Source organism: Oncorhynchus mykiss, chromosome Y (assembly GCF_013265735.2).
Source record: "Oncorhynchus mykiss isolate Arlee chromosome Y, USDA_OmykA_1.1, whole genome shotgun sequence".
Taxonomy (NCBI): Eukaryota; Metazoa; Chordata; class Actinopteri; order Salmoniformes; family Salmonidae; genus Oncorhynchus; species Oncorhynchus mykiss.
In genome coordinates this window covers 30942213-30966079 of record NC_048593.1, presented here as the reverse complement: position 1 = coordinate 30966079, position 23867 = coordinate 30942213, and the positions used below count along the sequence as shown (strand labels likewise).

The following is a 23867-nucleotide window of genomic DNA, read 5'->3' as shown; positions in this document are numbered from 1 at the left end:
AGTACACGTCCTGGTAATCCGTGTCCAATACAATCAACAAATTATGTTTTTATATCTTGTCATGAATATATTTCCATAAATATTTATTGTGGCAATTCATCCTTTACAATTGTTCATGCACTGATGCGTTTGTTTAGGAATATGGAAAAAATGTCACCTGTGACCTGGCTGGTTATATTATCATCATCTTGTTTGTTTCTACATTGTCAGGTTGATATGCATATGCTAAAGGTGACACCCGGCAATGTTCTCTAGTGAGTACTGATAGGCTGAAAGGCCAGGCAGTTCTAGTGTTAATGGTTAATCCTTTAGCCTCGATACTATTGAACACAGTGGAGGAGTTATACAGCAGCTCAGCCTAGCTCTGTGTGTGTGTGTGTGTGTGTGAGTGAGTGAGTGAGTGAGTGTGTTCTGAGTGATTGGAGGGAGACAACTCCCATCTACAGGCTTTACATTACCATAATTACATGTACACTTCATCTAGAAAGCCATTGGAGCTGTAAGACCACTAGCGCTCATAAAACAAAAGCAGAATGAGTGAAATCAATGAGCAGGGTAACCACGGAAACACAGATTCCACACTGTGCAGGGAGCCTGAGAACAGTCTGCCTATCCCAGTTCATCTCCGTCATCTATGTCCACTACAGCAGTCAAGGTTACACAACATGCGACAGTTACTACTGGAGAGCTTCCCAGAATTCAGCAGCTCATCTCCTGGACATCTCCTGGACTCCTTCACATTGCTGCAGTGCATCTCCTTCAGTCTGAGAGACAACTGGCCCACTGAAATTACACTTAAAAGAGGATTCACTGGGTCAAATGTAATTATTATTATTTATTTTTTTACATATACTCAACTCTCTGCCCCCCCCCAAAAAAACCAGATCGACAGAATGCAGCGTCAGCCAGCAGCAGCCAGAAGAGGATATGATGTCACCCCAATATACCTGCACCCTTCCAGGCCTGGCTAAAATGGCCGTACTAGTGTAATCCCATTAGAGCTAATCCCAGCACGATGCCTCTCTCCTGGGTACAGCTCCCGGCTCTGAACCCCTCCACCCCCTCTCCTTCCCTTCTCCCTGGCCCTGCCTCTGTGAGGGGTAGGGTGGGGTGAAGGCACACGGGGTGGGGGGGGGGGTGGGGGGGGCTAGGGTGCGCCACTAATTAAGATGTACATTTACATCCGAACATGCAGATTGGCTGTGAGAATGACTTGTGGGCCCGGAAAATGTGTGTAATCCAAACATAGGCTCTCATTATCATGCTGGGGATAAAATTGTTTTTTTGGCTAATCCTATCCAAGTGCATCCTGGGACAGTGCCCATAGTGGCTGACACACACCAACTCTATTAGATCTATTGTTATACTGTATGGAACTGTCTTTGGAAACATGGAGATACTGCAAGGGGTGTTAGAAATGAGTAGAACTAATCTAGTAACACAGATCAGGTGATAGTGTGTTAGGCTCTGGAACACTGTTGTGTGCGGTATGCTTCTCTATATGGAGCCCGGTAGCAGCTTCTACACACAGGTGAAAGGTGAAAGCACAACTACAAACGGGCTCAAATTAAGATCCTACATCTGTAACAGTGATAATGGCACTAGAACTAGAGTTATTCCATCCTGGCCCCTGGCTGTTTCCCCTGCGAGTCTGATAGGTCAACATGGAGCTAATCCTCCACAGCTACTGCCACACTGACCTGTCAATCAGAACACAGATCTGTCAAACAGAGATAACCACCTGATTAAGCAATCATACATAAATATGGCACTGCTCTGTGGATCAATACCCCCTGCAATCACAATGACTGGAAGGATCTTGCAAGCTAATCATGTAACCAAGCAAGCAAAATGTTTTATCTTATTTAATATTAATGAAACAATTAGACTGCAGGCGAGGCACACTGCATTCTCCTCTCTGTTGTCTTCGGTTACTGAATCTACAGTATGAAGCCAGCCAAAGAGGAAAAGAACAATGCAATGGGATAAGACTAGGTCTCTCATTCTACATGATCTACATCCCTGTAGTTTCTAAACAGAAACCAATGACCTTTCAACAAAAAGCCCAATCCAGCCAAACGGAGACAGCAAGTCTTCCACTAGGCACCAACGCTTGTCTGAGCCAAAACTAAAGCCCTCTTCAAAGGAAAAGACAATGTGTCTGTTGACTGTAGCCTTTATGCAGTGTGACTGACTGGGCCCTTGAGAGGAGCATGAGGCTAGTTAGAGAGGCTGGGGCAGAGGCCGAGACCAAGGCAGAGGGATGGTGAGGGAGGGAGGGAGGCTGAGGCAGCCCAGGCAGACAGAGCCAGAGCAGTTCCCTTCTCTAATCCCCTCCCTGTTAAACGTTGACAGCAGGAGAATGATTAGTCCTGTACTCGGGCTCTCAGGGGTGCCAAGGAGAAGCTGACATATTCAAAAGGAAGCCTTATCAGCAACCGCTCACAGGGTGTTTGCGCTGCGATTTCCATAAATCAGGAGTAAGTTGAGGAAGTGAGAGAGCTCACACTCTCCACCCTCCTGCTCTCATCTGCACCGCACTCCCAATATGGGAAGGGGGTGGGGATGCTAGTTTGCTTTCCTCTTAAGTCTTCCTCACAGCCATGTGGTCCCAGGTGGCCTGCTGCATCTACAGGTTCTATATGGACTTGATCAAACAAATGGAAACTCAATGTGTCCTTGAGGATATTTGTTGTGAGTGTTTTTGAAAATACATGGGGAGTCTGAGAATCTGGAAAACACACACTAGAGGCGACATTTCAAAATCTGACAGAATCTGTCAGGGTACAACACAAAAGCATGAATGCACTATCGTCTTTACCCCTCTAGGGACAGATGCTACAAGAGGCAGATGTCTGTACTTCCCTACAAAGACAAAGTGTTGTAACTCCGCAAAAAATATTAACTGCAAAATCGGAAAGTCTTTTTCTGTCTAGACAGACAGCAATTACTGGTACTTATGATATATTCTGATCGACTGGCGTGTTCTTGTGTCAGTAAACTAAATACCACGAGTCAGATAAAATACGTGTCCATTACAAGAGATCCATTTTTCTTTTGTAAACCTACCTTCTTTTCTGAGAACTGTCTTATATTTCCAGACATGTTGAAGCAGACATCTGTGTAGGCAGCGTACCGGAGGCTGAAATGTGAAATGTCACAGTCCCTCACAGCCATGACTGTCAAGATTGGGCAATATTAAATCAGATGAGCATCATGTCTCTGTGTGAAAAGGTCAAGCCACGTAGTCATCTAAGCCTCATTTATACCTGGCGCTAACATGCATCCTTTGCCCTGATTTTATCCATATTCTGAATGTGCCCACTTTTTCAGATGTGCGTCTACACATGGTATTAAAATGTGTCTCATATCTGTACACTGTGTCCGCATTGTGACCAGATTTCCCGGTCCCTCCCTGTATGCTAATTACAGTTATTCTTTCAAAATAATATTTATTTGTTATTTTAAGACACATATTGATGCCATAAGTCAATGGCGGTACCTGTCAATGATTTTAGAAGGAGGATAATCATGATTTAAATAGATTCACTGTCCCGATCAGTGTACACTTGTAAGATATCCAGACACAACGCGTGCCTGACAACCTCTGGAAGTGGTCGGAAGATCAGATCACAATCTGTCTGAAAATGTGGGCATAATCGGAATGAGGACAAGATCAGGAAAAAGGATGCATGTTAGAACCAGGTATATATGGGGCTCTAGAGTCGCCTAGCAACAGGATCCATTGGTGGGATGACACAGGACACTTTTAAGATGTTTTATTATTCATCCCTGTATTGTCTACATATACAGTACAAGTCAAAAATGTGGACACCTACTCAAGGGTTTTTCTTAATTTTTTACTATTTTCTACATTGTAGCATAACAGTGAAGACATCAAAACTACAAAATAACACACAGAATTATGTAGTAACCAAAAAAAGTGTTAAACAAATCAAAATATATTTGAGATTTGAGATTCTTCAAAGTAGCCACCCTTTGCCTTGATGACAGCTTTGCACACGGGTGGCATTCTCTCAACCAGCTTCACCTGGAATGCTTTTCCAACAGTCTTGAAGGAGTTCCCACATATGCTGAACACTTGTTGACTGCTTTTCCTTCCCTCTGCGGTCCAACTCATCCCAAACCATCTCAATTGGGTTGAGGTCTCGTGATTATGGAGGCCAGGTCATCCATCTGATGCAGCACTACATATAATATAAAATATATATTATTTGGTTACCACACGATTCCATATGTGTTATTTCATAGTTTTGATGTCTTGTAGAAAATAGCAAAAATAAAGAAAAACCCTGGAATGAGCAGGTGTGTAAACGTTTGACTGGTACGGTGTGTTCATTTAAATGTGTCTACACAGTCTACATGTATGATCCTGACCACAGTACAGTATGTACAGTATTTACAGAGCATAGTCTATGCCAATATGAAGTGTGTGTCTGGGTCTATAGCCACCTTCCCCGATCTGCAGCAGCAGTAGTGGGTGTTCTGTTGAGAGTCTGGCCCCTCCCCGATCTGCAGCAGCAGTAGTGGGTGTTCTGTTGAGAGTCTGGCCCCTCCCCGATCTGCAGCAGCAGTAGTGGGTGTTCTGTTGAGTGTCTGGCTCCTCCCTGATCTGCAGCAGCAGTAGTAGGTGTCCTGTTGAGAGTCTGGCCCCTCCCTGACTCCAGGTGTCCCCCCACCCCTAATCCCGGTCTTACCAGCTGTCAGGGCCACATGCCCCCCCCAAACTACCACCAGTACCAGCAGCCAAGCAGGGACCCCACAACTACACCAACTGAATTATTCAAAGCTCTTTTCTTGACACAATTCCAAACAATTGTTCATTCTCCCAGATGCTTTACAATCTGATAGCAGTGGATTAGTGAGTAATAAAGTCAAATCTATTCCTATAAACCACCATCTCAGCAAAACTATTGAGAGTGCCCTCAAGCTTAACGACAATTCTATCATTTCTCTAAAGGCAGTGAAAACATTTGTTTTCCTTCCAATATCCAGTCTAAAGAAATAGTGGAGTAACACAACCCAATTACCTAGTCCTATAGGCCCAGACACTTTGCCTTTGAAAGGAATTCATTTTCACAAACTTGGAGAAAGAGTTGCTAGAGGCACGGCTAAGAGAAGGCACTACAGATCACCTCCAGGAGGAGAGCTGAAAAAGCAGGAATGAAACATACAAGCTAGTGTATCCTCGTTCTGAGGTTGAATGATGTGGATTACTGTAGCTATGATATGATTCATGTTATACAAGCCAATAAGAATAACAGAAAATATATGCCTCCCTCATTTTTCAGATAGCAGATTGGGTAATATTTCACAGATTGACAGCAGAAAATTGGTGCTGTATTTGAAGCAAACATGTACTGCAAACAAAAGGTCCATCATTTGACTATTAATTATAAGTCAGCACCAATGCCAGCTGGTCTCAAATTTTAAAAAATGCACCTAGGCTTTCGATTTACAGTGTTGAAAGATAGAGTCGAATTCCAACAAAAATATATCTATATATAGCGAACAACCTTTCTTACGACTGGCTTAACATTTTGTCTGAGAAACAAAGACTTCAGTTGTGTCTGAACAGAGCAACACGATTTAATGCCAGATAATTATGGCTGAACACCAGTTCCTTGACTCTGACCTTGATTATTGTGCCAAATCTGACAAGCAGCAGGAAGCATTTCCCCCAATCCCCAACTCTGGAATCATCTCTCCTTGTAGAACAGCCACGGGAGGTTTGGCTTGAATGCATTTATTCCAATATCACTTTTGAATGGAAATAAATTAATGAACAAATGACTAGCCCTGAGATACCTCTTCTCTCTCTGCATCTCTGCCTGGACTGTCGCCATCCCTACTGTTGCCCCGGGAAACCATGTTAATTAATCTTCATGCACAACAAAAGCAGAGCAATTAGTGCATTTTGGGTGAGATGGTTGGCTAATGTAATCAGGAAGGAGCACAGGTCTGGGACCTGGGAGGGATCTAACTTATTTTACCAACACTAGAGGTCGAGACTAGAAGTCGACCGATTAATCGGAATGGCCGATTAATTAGGACCGATTTCAGGTTTTCATAACAATTGGAAATCGGTAATTTTGGACACTGAATTTGCAGATTTTTTTACACCTTTATTTAATCTTTATTTAACTAGGCAAGTCAGTTAAGAACACATTCTTATTTTCAATGACGGCCTTGGAACGGTGAGTTAACTGCCTTGTTCAGGGGCAGAACGACAGATTTTTACCTTGTCAGCTCAGGGATTCAATCTTGCAACCTTACGGTTAACTAGTCCAACGCTCTAACCACCTGCCTCACGAAGAGCCCACCTGTTACGCGAATGCAGTAAGAAGCCAAGGTAAGTTGCTAGCTAGCATTAAACTTATCTTATAAAAAACAATCATTCACTCAATCATAATCACTAGTTTTAACTACACATGGTTGATGATATTAATAGTTTATCTAGCGTGTCCTGCGTTGCATATAATCGATGCAGTGCGCATTCGCGAAAAAGGACTGTCGTTGCTCCAACGTGTACCTAACCGTAAACATCAATGCCTTTCTTAAAATCAATACACAGAAGTATATATTTTTAAACCTGCATATTTAGCTAAAAGAAATCCAGGTTCACAGGCAAAATTAACTAGGTGAAATTGTGTCACTTCTCTTGCGTTCATTGCACGCAGAGTCAGGGTATATGCAACAGTTTGGGCCGCCTGGCTCATTGCGAACTAATTTACCAGAATTGTACATAATTATGACATAACATTGAAGGTTGTGCAATGTAGCAGGAATATTTAGACTTATGGATGCCACCCGTTAGATAAAATACGGAACGGTTCCGTATTTCGCTGAAAGAATCAATTTAGTTTCTGGATTCGACCATATTAATGACCTAAGGCTCGTATTTCTGTGTGTTATTATGTCATAATTAAGTCTATGATTTGATAGAGCACCCTGACAGAGGTGGTAGGCACCAGCAGGCTCGTAAGCATTCATTCAAACAGCACTTTCGTGCGTTTTGCCAGCAGCTCTGCTGTTGAGATTAGACTGGTGTAACCAATGTGAAATGGCTAGCTAGTTAGCGGGGTGCGCGCTAATAGCTTTTCAAACGTCACTCGCTCTGAGACTTGGAGTAGTTGTTCCCCTTGCTCTGCATGGGTAACGCTGCTTCGAGGGTGGCTGTTGTCGATGTGTTTCTGGTTCGAGCCCAGGTAGGAGCAAGGAGAGGGACCGAAGCTATACTGTTACACTGGCAATACTAAAGTGCCTATAAGAACATCCAATAGTCAAAGGTTAATGAAATACAAATGGTATAGAGGGAAATAGTCCTATAATTCCTATAATAACTACAACCTAAAACTTCTTACCTGGGAATATTGAAGACTCATGTTAAAAGGAACCACCAGCTTTCATATGTTCTCATGTTCTGAGCAAGGAACTTAAACGTTAGCTTTCTTACATGGCACATATTGCACTTTTACTTTCTTCTCCAACACTTTGTTTTTGCATTATTTAAACCAAATTGAACATATTTCATTATTTATTTGAGGCTAAATTGATTTGATTGATGTATTATATTAAGTTAAAATAATTGTTCATTCAGTATTGTTGTAATTGTCACTATTACAAATACATTTTAAAAATCAGCCGATTAAATCCGTATCTGCTTTTTTTGTCCTCCAATAATCGGTATCGGCTTTGAGAAATCATAATCGGTCGACCTCTACTTGAGACTCACAACTAATGTTAACGAGGAGTCAAAAGAGAATGTAGTAGAGTCAATGAGTAATCCATCAGTGATCTGCTCCTATTTCATCTGAAAAACAGATATCAGTTGGTGACAGTCAGATGCATGTCTGCTTTCTATTACAGGATGCAGCTGTTTCATATGCCTCCAGTGCTCCCTGTTCACATTGTCATGATGTTGCCCTCTTTGAGTACAGCGAGCACCATCCCCCGCTCTCTGCTTCTACAACCAGACTGCTGTGGGCAGAGTGAGGTCGTAAATTCCTAAGGAAGACCCTGCCTCATGGACACACAGTTATAGAGAGTAGTTTTCATGGAGACAAAGGAAATCCTTCCACCTCACAGAACGTGAGGTACGAAAAAATGTCATGTTCCAGAGAAAGTGTAAAAGATCGGTTAAGAATCCAGCTACGAACTGGTGCGTTTGCCACAACTTGGGAAGCTCATGGGAGACAGTGTGGCCACATTACCATAACGCTGTTTATATAATAGCCTCAGATATGAGGTTTACATCTAATTGTTATATAAGATGAATGAGGATGATACTGTTTGAATAATGGTGTAATATGATTGTGGACTGTTTAATGAAGAAAAATACAATTCCCTTTTGATTTGAACTAAATCAGAGGACCGCCCCTGAGCCCAGTTAGGGCCAGACATCCTGAGACAGCCCTATTCTGCCATTCTGAATAAAACCCCACTTTGACAAATTATCAGTAGACCATGTCTTTCTCCATTAGGAGGGGGACTAAAGGTATTTTAACCATACCACGTGGTTAAACTCTTAGACTATCGATACCGACAGAATAAGAACAAGTCTTTGATATTGATTACTAGTCTGCAGCTAGGAATTCGGTATCATTGAACGTGAAGAACGACAACCACCGAAACATCCATTCTATAACGAATGTCACTCTGAACCATCCCCTCTAACCACAACCGAGAGAGACGGACAATCCTACAAAAGAAATTCACTTTTCAGCAGAGATCAAGAAGACACACTGAGCGTAAATATATATATTGATTGTAATTGTTCCCGAATGAGTGAGCGTTCATGTGTAAGGGATTAGCATTTTAATTGTTATAATTAACTCTTTATGGACTTCTTAGTTGACCCCCCATTGCCCCTTTGTCTAACAAGCTGTCATGCCGGTTCAGCCCACTAGGGCACATTCTACCATTTCATGTGACCATATTTACTGTTTGTTTATGCATTTCTGTGAATTACTTAGTTAGTAATAAATAAATGATTTAAGACAATTGATGTATGGATGACTAATAGTGAAGACTGGATTCGTGCAGAAAACCAACAATTTACGACGTTTGGAATGAGACTAACGTGAGGTAAAATAAATAAATCATTAATCAGAAGACTATTGATCAGATATGAAAATATCTGAAAGGTTATATTGGGAAATTATAACCTTGTAATCTGAATACTTTCCTTGGTGCCCCGATTTCCTAGTTAATTACAGTTACATGATTATTCAGTTTAATCGCGTAATACTAATTCATGGAATCTTTGATAAAAACGAAGTCTTCAATTGAATGATAGTAAAGACACGACAACATTGATCTTACTATTAAACAATCATGCAAAGACGTATGTAACTCATACAGTATTGCTTAGCATAAGTCAAAAGGAACAACCGTAAACTTTGAGAGAACTTTGTTGGGGTTGTCTTGGGTATTTCAGCCAGCATGGACGGTCAGGTGAGGCCAATCGATAGCCTGTGATACCTATTGATCTGCCGGGGGCTGTCTGTGGGACTGTGGGGCTGTTCTAGCTGTTGTTGTAGAGCCAGCACAGTAACAGCCAGCAGGCCTTACCACTGCTGTACTTTCTAGAAGACAGGGGCGAGAGGCGAGGGGCGAGGCGAGACAAACGAGGGACCTTCTTTCTACAGAGCCAAGCAGCCATGCTAAATCATTTCGGCAGCTCTTCCCAGAGCAATTTAGCAACATCTCAGATTCACTATATCATCTCCTTCCATAGACACAGGCTATGATATCGAGAAACAAGACAAGCACCATGTGAAATATTAAAGACCTAGGAACATGGGAAATGAGGTGTAGCAGAGGAGTGCACGCTGCAGTAGTTTCTGCCGCACTAGGCTTTCTCAGAGACATGGAGAGAGCGGGGGGTAAGATGAACAGAGTATTGTCCCCCATGAGATGAGAAGGGGGGCAGTGGGCAGGACAAGCATGCAGGTGGAGAAGACATGGCTAGGTTTTCTTTAGAAATCCATACATGTACATTCCCAATGTCTGAGTTAATGGCTGAATGGCATTAGAAATGTGAAACATATAAGATCCTTTGTGAATGTCATAAGGAACATGCAACAGAACAATATGTATTTATATTTAAGCAAGTCTCCACCACCATTACCCACACTATGCACCAGCACAGTGACAGAATAAAGTCCTGAGCCTGAATCCAGAAGGAACCGGTACCTGACCTGAGGGCAACTCCCCACTCCTCTGCAGACTCCTCCCCATGATTGATAGTGTGGGCTCTGAAGCCTGCCTAAAACAGGACCCTTGTATCATCACAGAACACTGCATTTCCCTCACCACTGCCTGAGTGCAGTTGATAAAGCACTGGGCTACTTTTTCCTATTGATTGTGTGAAAGGTAATAGTGTATGTGCTTTCGTCCTTAATCACATCTGGTCTGTAATGTTGAGCAGAATGGATTACAACATTTTTATAACAAGCCTAAATCACACTAGGCTGATCATCAACATTTGTTTCAGTTATTTTAATTGAAAGGAAGGAATTTGAAAGCAAATTTCTTTGCCAGGAATTATTCTGGAAATATATGAGCTGCAGAAATAAAAGGAAAAAAAGACATTATGTAATCCCTCTAGGTCTCTAAGAACAATATCAGTTATATGAAGATGGTGAAATACCATGTGAGTAGTCATAATGGCAAATATCACCCTCCATCCCTCCAAATGTTTCTTCTACATATATCAAAACTATAGAGCCAATAAACATGCAGTGCACACATTTGAGTAGTTGGACACTGACTCCATGTCCCAATTCTATCCATACAGAACACAGATCAAGGAACAACTGCAGGGGAAGGACTGGTGGCCAATAACACTGTATACTGTGGCTCCTCTGACGCAATGTGGCTTTCAGACATGTGTTTGAATGTCAGAGCCTAATCCAGACCGGGAATTAGAAAATAGATTATTTTATATTAGTGTATATCAGCATTCTTTGGGGGGGGGGGGGGGGGGGACCTCTGAAATACCTCAAAGTCCACAGTCAGCTCTCTGATAACTGAACAAGCCTTTTGGTCCCGGAGAGATTGGGAAGGGATCAAGCGTGTCAGGCAAAGCAGCATCTTGGATACACTTTACCAAAGACTCTTTGAAAGTCCAACATCAATGTTCCCCAATAATGTCACTTTTTACAATACCATTTGTTCCAATATATCTTCGTATTACAGTACAGGTAGTGCCACAATATTAGGATATTTGGGGAAATTCTATGAAAGGATGTTGTTTCTTTTCAAAATGGCATATATGTTTACCTCAACGAGGATTAGAATCCTAATCTTTGATTCCAGAGCCATGGTTCAGAACCTCCGCTCCATTACTCTCCAAACAGCCAACTGAAATGACCTATTTACAAAAAAAAACAAAATACCTTATCTAGCCCAGCAGTCATGTGTGTTTTCCTGAGGGAGGTAGGGAGTAGGACTGTGATATTTTGGTGCGACCGGCACTTTGAAGCCAGAGAAGAGGAAGCGAAGAGGCTGGTTTAAGGATAAGACAGGCCCATGGAAAGGAGGATTAGCAGGATTTAGAGTCAGTGTCGTGGGTGTGTAGCTCACAACACAAAATATGCTGTTTCTATCTTAGTCACTGTTCTGAAACTTTGAGAACCCTTCAAAGCGGAGACCATGACTTTGTGAAAGCTTCGAGGTGGGAGGTAGAGAACACAAAAACACAATGAGCTATAGGTCACTGAGGTCAATACACCTACTGTATTCTCTGGATTAAATTGTTGTCTCATACACTATGGGATCTTCTGAAGCTTTTGTAAAAATGGATGACACACCTATGACAAAATGTGAAGTAGGTCTCCATATGAGACAATGACAACAAACATTAAGACAACTTTGGTAAATCCAAGTGTTCAGCAGCTCTGCTGACAGGGCATTGTGCCAACGTGTACTGTAAAGGAGGGGGCTCTGCAGCAAATAAGAAGACCATTTCTGAAATTCACGTTAGCGGTGAGCTAAATTCAGTGAGGTTCAAACGATGGGAGAATCTGGAGTAAATAACGATGCTCCGACATGGACGCAGTGTTTTGACTTAGGGATGAAAGGCGACCAGAATAAGGGATGCGAGAAACAAGCCTGGGTACATTCAGCAAACAGGGCTGCATGCAGCTCCTCAGCATATTCAGGCTTCACGTATTGTTTTGGGGGATGGTGGGGATGGAGTCACTGGAGGTGGGCTCAGGCTCTGCGGTGGGTTTAGTGCCGTATTAACCAAGCTTTTCAGACGGCTCTCCCCTGCTCTCAGTGTGCAGAGTTGGACTAACTACCCTAAGTAGAGCACGCTACTTTATAGGACTTAAAGTGAGTGCTTGTAACTCTCAACAGACATATGAGCCCTTCTTCAGTGTAACACACTAGATTATTAATTACGGCAACAACAGCTGACACAAAAAGAGGTGCACACACACACACACACTAATCAGTGTTCTGGGAGCCTAGAGGTGGATTGCTCTCTCTGTTACTGCACTCCTCTGTTTGTAATCTGATAAGGGCTGACTGAAGAGCCTCTTGCTGGTGAGGTCAAATGAACTCCTATTCTTTTCTCTATATAGAGGTACAGAGTGGCAGTAGGTTAGAATGTGTTAGGGAGGTTGGGAACAGGGTCAGTACTATGGACCCCCCCCCCCCCCCCCACATCCCATCCCTCTCTCCTTGTGCACTCTGGTAATTGAGTCAGTCCTGTGTATCAGGAAGCATCAGGCAGAGAGGACTGAGGCTGCCAGGGTGTATTTAGGTTAAGATTGTTATGACACTGAAACATTCCCAGCAAAGTACTCAAAATAAATACACACTCAAGTCAAGGAAATCCCTGACGGAAAAATATTTTTGTTCAAATAATGAAAGTTGTTTGCGGGGGACAAAACAAAGAGATACTGAGTCAAGAGTCTGGTTTTCTCATCTCTCCTACCTTGCAGAATCCCTCGCTTCTCATCCTTTATTTCTAACCTTCTTATCTATCCAATTAAAAAGTCTAGAGGAAATGTTCTGATTTATATGCAGCTTGTTTTCTTCCATATAAGGACAAATACTGTAGGTCGTAAGGAGTGGTCACAATCACAGACTCCGGGACAGGAGAGTAGTGTTGAGTGCAGACCACCCAGAGGAACCAGGGGTGAAGGAAGGAGACTACGATGTGTAATCACAACGTCCTATGGTCTAGTATTTCATAACCATGGCAGTCAAACCATGCTAAAATCACTACGTTAACATCTGTCCACTGGTCAGTACTATTATAATTAAACACGGTCTTAACAGTCAATCACCATTAACCTGTCTTCCTTAAGCACCAGCTAAGCCCAGCCACGAGCTGTTTACACCCGTACCGTCGATCAGAAAGTACCGGAGCATGATGTCCAATATCAACAGGCTCAGGGACAGTTTCTATCTACAAGCCATCAGACTGCTGAACACTTGACCTGGACTGACCACCTGCACTGATTCTCAGCACCTTAGTACACATGCACTCACTCAGGCACGCACTCAGGCACGCACTCAGGCACGCACTCACACACCCACACATTCATGCTACACACACATCACAACTGCTGCTACCAGACTTATGTTTTCTAAATACTGCACAATTTAAAACACTTGCCCCCCTATTCCCTCTTCTCAAACACACGTAAATATTGAACAATAAATTGTGCCTTCCTGTATTATACTGATGCTAAAATGCTTATTTTATTTACTTTGTTCATATTCTTATCTTTTCTTATTTATTATTGTTGTTGCATTGTCGAGACGAAACCTGCAAGTAAACATTTCATTGGATGGTGTATACCACACCTGTATCCCGTAGATATGACTAATAGAACATAAAACTGTTAAATGAAGAGGTCCCTGCCTGTAAAAGACCGTGATCGGCCTATTACAGAGCTCTGATTGGCCCATGCTTGCTCTGATTGGCCCATGCTTGGTTCTTTAAACTGTGTTTAGGGCAGCAGTAGTGAAACAGAATTTAGCCAGCCGGGCAGCCAACCGAGCAGCCAGCCGGGGCAGCCAGCCGGGGCAGCCAGCCGAGCAGCCAGCCAGCCAAGCAGCCAGCCAGCCAATCAGCCAGCCAAGCAGCCAGCCAGCCAAGCAGCCAGCCGAGCAGCCAGCCGGGGCAGACAGCCGGGGCAGACAGCCGGGGCAGACAGCCGGGGCAGCCAGCCGGGGCAGCCAGCCGGGCAGCCAGCCGGAGCAGCCAGCCGGGGCAGCCAGCCGGGGCAGCCAGCCGGGGCAGCCAGCTCCGTAGAGTTATGGGGGCCAGCTGGTGCCTGATGTTCCGGAGGCCCCCAGGGTTACACATCACAGCTGTGATGTCACTAATGGGCTCCAAATGCTGCCGAGGTTCCGCCATGCACACACTGCTGCCTCCATGCGATCTCCATTGAGACGGCCAGGCTGGCCATGTGGCTCTGACTGATGTGGCTCTGGTGTTATTAGATTTATTCTGCTCATCCCCACAGGTTGTGGTCACTTGTTGATGTGGGCTAGATATGGGGGTTGGGGTGAGGGCAGCACTGGATGCCTGCAGCTATGTCTGTTCAATCAGGATGCTTTATGATGTGGCCATGCCCCTTGTTCAGCTCATCCATCTCTCTCTCAAATCCTGTACGAGCGCGGCAGGGTAGGAAGAAGGAAGGATTGTGAATACGAATGTGAGAGGTTAGGAGTTCTGTGGCTAGCTCCGTTACAGAATGTAAGGAGCAGACTCAGCGTATTTTGCTGCGTAGCCATTGTCACAGACACCGAGTCAATCACTGTGGAGTAAATTGCCATGGCAACCGCCTCCACTGCATGCCTTGCAAACCCTCCCCTGATCAGAGGAGCAGACAGAAAGAACCCTGCAATCTCCAGAGGAAAGTCAGATTTTCAGGCATTCAACCTGGGAACATTTAAACATGAAGCATACGTACCTAAACCATTTTCACCGATTCACTGGCCAAACTGGATGGTGTGTGTGTGTGTGGGGGGGGGGGGGGGGGGGGGGTGCTAAGACAATTGCAGCATGACCTTGTGCAGGGAACATGGACGTATGAGATTGAATTGAGTGCTAATTAGCATCTTTAGTGCCTCTTTGTAGGAAATGACTTTACAAGACATATGGCCAAGCTCAGCTCAGGACCTTGATGCAATAATGAACATTCTAAAATGAGAGGCCACAACACAGTGTCTTCCTTAAATGAATAGATGATTTAAAAGAAAGATTGGAGAGCTACTCCCAATATAGCAAATATTAGAAAACGATTGTGGTGTCAGTCACAAAGAATCTGATCGACAATTTGCCTGAACTTGCTGTTATAAGCCAAGGACGAGCTAAAAAAAAAACACCTGTTCTGGGAGAGCCCTCAAGTTAAAAGGACAGTGGCATTTAGTGAGTCACTCTACCATGAACACAGCTATTAGGAAAAAATAGGGACAAAATGGCTGCCAGGAAAATAAGTCTCTCCTCCCTGATGTACCCTGGAAAGACAGGAGAGGGCGAATGAAGGAATTCACTCCAGCTTTTTAGATACAAGGAATAAGTATCCCCTGCAGTGAATATAAAACAGATCCCAATTTTCTGTTTTTTAAACTGGAGAATGCATCCTGTACCCCATCACCCTGCCCCTGTTCTCCTTGGGTCTGAATGCGCAGGCTGTTGAGGAGAAAATTGTGGCGTTTTACTCACTGACAGCGAAGGAGGGCGGCGGCGGCTGGTGGGGGGCTATATCTTCACATAGCAATTAACAGTGGTGAAGTCCGCATTCAAGGACAAATTGCTGGATAAGGTGCAATAAGCTGGCCCCACCAATCTGCCTCTCTCGCTCCCTTTAACACACACACTGTCAAATTCTTATGCAAAGCACACACACACACACACACATACCCAGACAGTGTACAATGAACATACCTTACATACATGCAGTACTTGACTGGGGCAGTAGTACCGGCATCTTAAATGTTCTAGCTACTGCTTGAGCTCCTGTTCCTCTTATGGAATATTAGCTCAACAGTATCTTGGAGCTAAATAGAAACAGTACCTGCACCCAAAATGAGTACAGACACCTATTTCAATCCAAGTCAAGCACTGCATACATGGCAGCTGATATTGAAACACACACACACACACTGGATGTGGTGACTGATAGACCAGTCACACCAGCTGGGCTCTCTTTGTGCTTCAGATGTGGTCTCCTAGCAACCAGTCACACCAGCTGTCGGTGAGGAATGGGAAGAGGAGGAACGGTGCAGGATCAGGGAGGGGCTGGCACTGCATCAAAACTCCCCCTACCATATCACCAGCAGCACATCGCCCCTGCCTCGCCTACAGTCTGCAGCTAGCCTAGCCACCCCGCCTCGCCTGCAGTCTGCAGCTAGCCTAGCCACCCCGCCTCGCCAGCTTCAGCACACAAAGAGAGCCCTAATACTACTCACATCGCAGTTTCATCACTCCAGAAGCTACGTGTCTGTGCATTACAATGAACCTCAGGACTGGAGACACATTCTGAGAAACAGACACAGTGTATTATAGTACACTTTGATTAGGCTGGTGAACACATGGTTAGAGTGGGTTTGTTACTGCTACACACTATGGCATCTGAGAGCCATGTGGGTTTAAGAGTGTACTGCGTAATACACGGACCAAAGGCAAACGTGTGGGTTTCACACAGAAAATAACAGATGATATGTACAATCATATCACATCAAACTGTACATATGGCACATGCAGTCATACAGCCAGCAATAAAATCAGTGTGCATCTTAGTGTGCATCTTATTAAACATTCATAGCATGCAACAGCCAACGGTTCCTAGAGTTAGAGAGAGACAGAGAGACAACAGATCTGAGATTCAATCCAAAAGAAGGTCTAGTGCCTTTAAGCAGACAAACTTTTGACAGCGTCTCTCGTTTAGGAAAAACATCCCCATTTTGTATAAACGCTAAAGAGGTTTGGCATGTTATTACTGTAATTCTCATGCAGGTATGGCTGTGATGGTACAGTATAACCATGTGACTGACGGTTAGGGATGAAGACAGCCATGCAAATAAAATAACCGTCAAACCCGTTTAAACATGCTTACATTCATTATTATTATTATTATTTTTATGTAGATAAAGCAATTATTTAGCTAACTTAGTCCGTCTGTCTTTTAAACGGTCTACATCTCCTCTTTCCAACAGCTCCAGCAGCTAATCCCACGTTGGAGTAGAATCTATAGGCTATGCCACTTCAGTTTAAAAAATAAGAACTTTCTTTTATTTAAAGCACATTCTCATTGCTTGCTAGTAAATACATAAATTGGTCTTCTCTTAAAAAAAGGTTGGATGTGTCTGACTATTCATGAATTATTCAACAGCAGTTGACAAGGTTGTTCTGGCTCTGAGTCCATCACCTACAGTATGTCCATTCAGATAGTTTCCTAAAGTAGCCTGTCAAACGCTCCCGTCATGTAATATTTTCAGTAAAGGCCCTTTCTAAAAAAAAGTCTGTTATTTCTGTCAGAATAATTATGAAGAAAATAATAAATATGAGCACATTTGTTTATGACACCGTTCAAGCCAACTGCGAAAATATCGTCCTGCCACAATCCCTCAATGATTTATTCGGAACAAGTTTGTTGTGTGAATTGAATTAATACATTTCTCTCTGCCTATTTTTTACGTTCGAAATGCATCAGTGCAGCAAGCAGCAAGGTATGATTTTAGCAAATGTATTAAAACATTTAAAAAACTGAAATATTACATTTACGTAAGTATTCAGACCCTTTACTCAATACTTTGTTCAAGCACCTTTGGCAGCGATTACAGCCTCGAGTTTTCTTGGGTATGACGCTACAAGCTTGGCACACCTGTATTTGGGGAGTTTATCCCATTCTTCTCTGCAGATCCTCTCAAGCTCTGTCAGGTTGGATGGGGAGCGTCACTGCACAGCTCTTATCAGGTCTTTCCAGAGATGTTAGATCGGGATGGTGCCAGGTTCCCTCCAGACGTGACGCTTGGCATTCAGGCCTAAGATTTCAATCTTGGTTTCATCAGACCAGAGAATCTTGTTTCTTATGGTCTGAGAGTCCTTTAGGTGCCTTTTGGTGCCTTTTACTGAGGTGCCTGTCATGTGCCTTTTACTGAGGGGTGGCTTCTGTCTGGTCACTCTACCATAAAGGCCTGATTGGTGGAGTGCTGCAAAGATGGTTGTGCTTCTGGAACATTCTCTCATCTCCACAGAGGAACTCTGGAGCTCTGTCAGAGTTACCATCGGGTCTTGGTCACCTCCCTGACCAAGGCCCTCCTTCCTTGATTACTCAGTTTGGATGGGCGGCCAGCTCTAGGAAGAGTCTTGGTGGTTCCAAACTTCTTCCATTTAAGAATGATGGAGGCCATTGTGACATTTTTTTGGTACCCTTCCCCAGATCTGTGCCTTGACACAATCCTGTCTCTGCGCACTACAGACAATTCCTTTGACCTCATGGCTTGGTTTTCGCTCTGACATGCACTGCCATCTGTGGGACCTTATATAGACAGGTGTTTGCCTTTCCAAATCATGTCCAACCAATTGAATTTACCACAGGTGGACTGCAATCAAGTTGTCGAAACTTATCAAGGATGGTAAATGGAAACAGGATGCACCCGAGCTCAATTTATAGTCTCATAGCAAAGGGTCTGAATACTTACGGTATTTCTGTTTTCTTATTGTTAATACATTTGCAGTACTCGGTCTGAGGTTTCTTTTGCTCTCTCTTCCTCCTTGCGGATGCGAACCGGGATGTCTGTTTGGGTCTGTTTTTCCACTGGCCTTTTCGGAACAGGTCCGACTGTCCTCGGGTACAGTCAGAATTTTTGGGACCCCTGAAGAACTCTACTTTGAACAACATATTGCCACAGAGAATGAGGTGACATTATGTGAATTGTTCGGAAAAGTGGAGGGCAAAACGCATCGGACTTGGTGTGAATGGTTTAGTGCTTCAAAATCAGAAATCTAGATTCTTTCAGTAATTCCTCTCCAATCTGATGTTTCTTCATTTGTAAACCTGACTAATACTTAGAGGTAATAATAACTTGAATAATAATGAAATGCTTCAGATAATAACAAAGTGTAATGGTAATAGTGAAGTTGCAGAGAAAAGCAATGTGTTTATTTTGAGTCTGGTTTTTGCCAATCACCCCTCCCAACGGTTATGACGGTGACCATGTACATTGTCCTGGCCAATAACCGTAACCTGAAATTCCAAGACCGTCACAGCCCTACATCCAGGTTTTGTGAGTTTCAGTTTCCTGGTGTGAGATCGCTCCAGACTGGGTCAGTGAAATATGCTGATCAGACTTCATGTGAGACTGAATGTGAATAGAAATCCTGGACATTATTGTGTACACATACAAACATGCATGTGCGCACGCACAGACATAAGTCCAGCATGTTTCCATCCATATTGATCCACAGCTGCCTTATATCTAAAACAAAATAGACAACACTGCCTAGGCTCAAAGTGACAGAAATCGTAAGGGGCCTACTAGGAGACAGTGACCTGGGGCAGTGAGCCCCTAGGGTGGGATATTAAAGTCAAATCAGCCTGCTATCTCCACACTGCAGCTCTGTCCTCCCTAAAGCCTGCTGGACTTACATCTTGCCGTTATTAACAGGAATAATAATGAAGAAATAACAGAGGGAGCACAATCCCATTCTCCTCAATCAGCAGAACAAAAAGCAGAGGAGATCTGACTTCTCCACAAGAGAGGGGGGGGGGGGGGGGGGGGGGGATTTCCTTAGTTAGTCTGCCGACCGTGGCCTCAGATGCCTGTTTGATGACTGATACAATCAGAGTGGTCCAGACACAAGAGATTAGCAGTCAGTTTAACCATATCTGTAAACACTCCTGGCTAGGACCGGGTCTATAGTACTGGAGCCTAATTGAACCTGGCCTCTTGCAGCACTGAGTGGTGTTGGACAGCCAGGAGAAGAGAAGAGAAGAGGGAATTCTAACGAACAGGGTCAGATGCATTATGACAGGGCAGAATTGTCTTTTGCTCCCAGCAAGGACATGAAATCAACGATGCCATCGTTAAAAAAATAAAAAAAATTGCAGATGTCGCTCTACCACTGCTGACACCCTTAAGAACATGGATGTAATGTCCTCTCTCTATGTCAGGTCATCAGGGTTGTTTGTGCCTCCTGATGTGTCCTCTGTGTCTCTCTGGGGCTGACCAGGCCAGGGCTGTGGCTGCCTGCTGAGGTAGAGGCACTTTAACCTCTCAGAGGAGCCCTCACGCACTGTCATTACCTCCATTTCTACTACTCTATTGTACCGAAAACCTTTAAACTGCTTTAAGAGCCTACGGACAGCTGGCCCTTTGTCTTTACAGCTGCTAATTGCTGCACTTTGAGTGGCCTCCTGGCAGTGTAAATAGATTCATATGGATATTAGTAATTTAAATGTTCATATGCCTTATGGTGCATTACAACCCCTCATAACAAGGCAATGCTCTTTTCATGGTTGGGCTGTAGAGGTCTTTTCTATCTCATCTGAGTCATGAAGATCCTGATGAAACAGCCAATTCACATATTGATTATCAGTAACTAGCCTATATGGGTGTTTTCATTCCACTGCAGGTCTGTTAGAGAGCTGGGAGCCAAGGCAGCAAAAGAGTCCATTTCCTGCCTCCTTTCTGACTGAGTGATGGATGGATCGCTGTGGGACTTTCTGATGTCAGTCCAGCTCTCTGAAGAAGCGTCAGTCTTTGGTCTGAGCCATCTGCACCGTTTCTGATTAAGCTTCCCACCTCAGCCAACTGGTAGGCTGCTTAGTCAAGTCAGGGGTGTGTGGGTATGTCTCAACAGACAAATGAGTTGCACCTTGTCAGTGAGTCGCCCCTGACCCATGGACTCAACGTCCTGGTGCTGCTGTGGACCGGTTGGTTTCTCTACACAGCACCTACCAACCCAAAATTGACCTGCAGGAACACATAAAGCTTGGCCCAGGCATATACCAGTAAACGTCTTTGGGATGAAATAACATGACTTTATTCTCTTCTTTATTTATCCGTTATTTTACCAGGTAAGTTGACTGAGAACACGTTCTCATTTGCAGCAACGACCTGGGGAATAGTTACAGGGGAGAAGAGGGGGATGAATGAGCCAATTGTAAACTGGGGATTATTAGGTGACCGTGATGGTTTGAGGGCCAGATTGGGAATTTAGCCAGGACACCGGGGTTTATACCCCTACTCTTACAATAAGTGCCATGGGATCTTTAATGACCTCAGAGAGTCAGGACACCCATTTAACGTCCCATCTGAAAGACAGCCCCCTACACAGGGTAGTGTCCCAAATCCCTGCCCTGGGGCATTGGGATATTTTAGACCAGAGGAAAGAGTGCCTCCTACTGGCCCTCCAACACCACTTCCAGCAGCATCTGGTCTCCCATCCAGGGACAGACCAGGACCAACCCTGCTTAGCTTCAGAAGCAAACCAGCAGTGGTATGCAGGGTGGTATGCTGCTGGCAAATTTTGAATGATTAGAAATGACATCAGTATTTAAACATATTCTTTACTTATTCCAGCTTTTATCCTCTTATTCCAGGTTGCATGTTCCCTGGAGCCTGAATAGAAACGACCTTATAGGGACAGCAAAACAAACTAAACAGCATTGTCAGGCTGCCTCTCAATATCAACAGAGAGAACTAAACACAAGAGACTTCTTAGGTATATTTTTGATTCATGTTTGTTTCAGATGTTTGTATAATGACTCAGGGTTAGTAGTGCTGAATGTGACCTTAGTCTGACATCGATCTGAGTCCAACTAACATTCTGGAGGTGGGTGTTGAGGTGTGCCAGTGTGAGTGAATGTGTGACCTACCTGCTTTCCGTCCAGTGTGTAGATCCTCTTGACCACGCCGCTCTCCAGCTTGATGGCCTCTGTGATGTCGGTGAGCACCTGTTCGAAGGAGTGCGCTGTCTTCTTGTTGAGCAGCACGCGGACGGCCTTCCTCGGCTTCACGCCACTCCGCATCACCGTCACCAGCTTGGGGCGAACAAACTCCTTACCCTCCCGGGCCTCGTTGGCCTGCTTGCTGGCCAGGCTCTGCAGGTTCTTCTGGCTGGCCGAGGCCTTCACGTTCACAGACCAGTTGGGGTTGACGTTCTTTGTGTAGTCGACCTTCTTGTAGACGTTCTCAGACGCACAGACGTAGCTCTCTCCTGAGGGGGTGAGAGGAGAGACAAAGAGAGAACGCCGTAAGGAATATGAAATAATCAACTTTGTTTGACATAAACTGAGGAAATATTTGCTTTAAAAGGAACCCAACATCAGTACTATCGTAAGTAGAGGTGTGGAGTTAAAGCTTGGAGGATAACCAGCTCAGATGTCACAGACCTTCGTGAGGGAGACAATACCAACACATCTTCATATAAACTATGCATCCCCACTACATCTGATCTAAATGCATGGATTCAAGATAAACTGAGGACAGAAAAACAGCCTCCTACTCAAACGGGACAATCTAGCTCTACCGTATCTCATAGTGTGTTGGCAAACTAGCAGTTACTCTCCCAGAAGTTTAAAAAACGAGCCAGTGACGTGTGCTTCCACCCTGTCAGTAATTGCTATAGCATCTCCATGAACCTAATCCAAAGCATGGTGACCTGTGCACTGAACTCTCCCCCAATCATCAAACAGCAGGAGACTGCTCTGACAGAGATTCGCCATCCCCCATTCTCTCAAACACAAACATACAATATTGTAATGTCATACCAGTCCATGAGTCCTCCTCCACCATGCTTTATTACAGCAACACACGGTGACAATGACATGGTCCTCTTAGTGGGTGTATCAAGTTCTTCACATCAGCTGATGGAATTACCTTAGATCCTAGGTGTGGTAATGCTCTCCAATTTGTCCTAGTTTAAAAAATACTGATCATGAAGACCTGTGGTTCTACTGTGACCTGTAGGATGAGGGTGGTTCTACTGTGACCTGCAGGAGAAGGGTGGTTCTACTGTGACCTGTAGGAGAAGGGTGGTTCTACTGTGACCTGTAGGAGAAGGGTGGTTCTACTGTGACCTGTAGGAGAAGGGTGGTTCTACTGTGACCTGTAGGAGAAGGGTGGTTCTACTGTGACCTGTAGGAGAAGGGTGGTTCTACTGTGACCTGTAGGAGAAGGGTGGTTCTACTGTGACTTGTAGGAGAAGGGTGGTTCTACTGTGACCTGTAGGAGGAGGGTGGTTCTACTGTGACCTGCAGGAGGAGGGTGGTTCTACTGTGACCTGCAGGAGGAGGGTGGTTCTACTGTGACCTGCAGGAGGAGGGTGGTCCTACTGTGACCTGCAGGAGGAGGGTGGTCCTACTGTGACCTGTAGGAGGAGGGTGGTCCTACTGTGACCTGTAGGAGGAGGGTGGTCCTACTGTGACCTGCAGGAGGAGGGTGGTCCTACTGTGACCTGCAGGAGGAGGGTGGTCCTACTGTGACCTGCAGGAGCAGGGTGGTCCTACTGTGACCTGCAGGAGCAGGGTGGTCCTACTGTGACCTGCAGGAGCAGGGTGGTCCTACTGTGACCTGCAGGAGGAGGGTGGTTCTACTGTGACCTGTAGGAGGAGGGTGGTCCTACTGTGACCTGTAGGAGGAGGGTGGTCCTACTGTGACCTGTAGGAGGAGGGTGGTCCTACTGTGACCTGTAGGAGGAGGGTGGTCCTACTGTGACCTGTAGGAGGAGGGTGGTTCTACTGTGATCTGCAGGAGGAGGGTGGTTCTACTGTGACCTGCAGGAGGAGGGTGGTTCTACTGTGACCTGCAGGAGGAGGGTGGTTCTACTGTGACCTGTAGGAGGAGGGTGGTCCTACTGTGACCTG

The 23867-nt window shown here is 44.5% G+C and overlaps 1 protein-coding gene across 5 annotated transcripts in view; it reads right to left on the bottom strand.

The window, feature by feature from the left end:
• LOC110510024 (neuronal migration protein doublecortin) overlaps nt 1–23867 on the bottom strand; it is a 96151-nt gene that overhangs the window by 51559 nt on the left and 20725 nt on the right. For all 5 annotated transcript variants that reach the window (XM_036967372.1, XM_036967374.1, XM_036967375.1 and 2 more), the window contains exon 3: nt 21879–22219. In XM_036967372.1, the coding sequence (XP_036823267.1) occupies nt 21879–22219 (341 nt within the window). The remainder of the gene's footprint in view (nt 1–21878; nt 22220–23867) is intronic.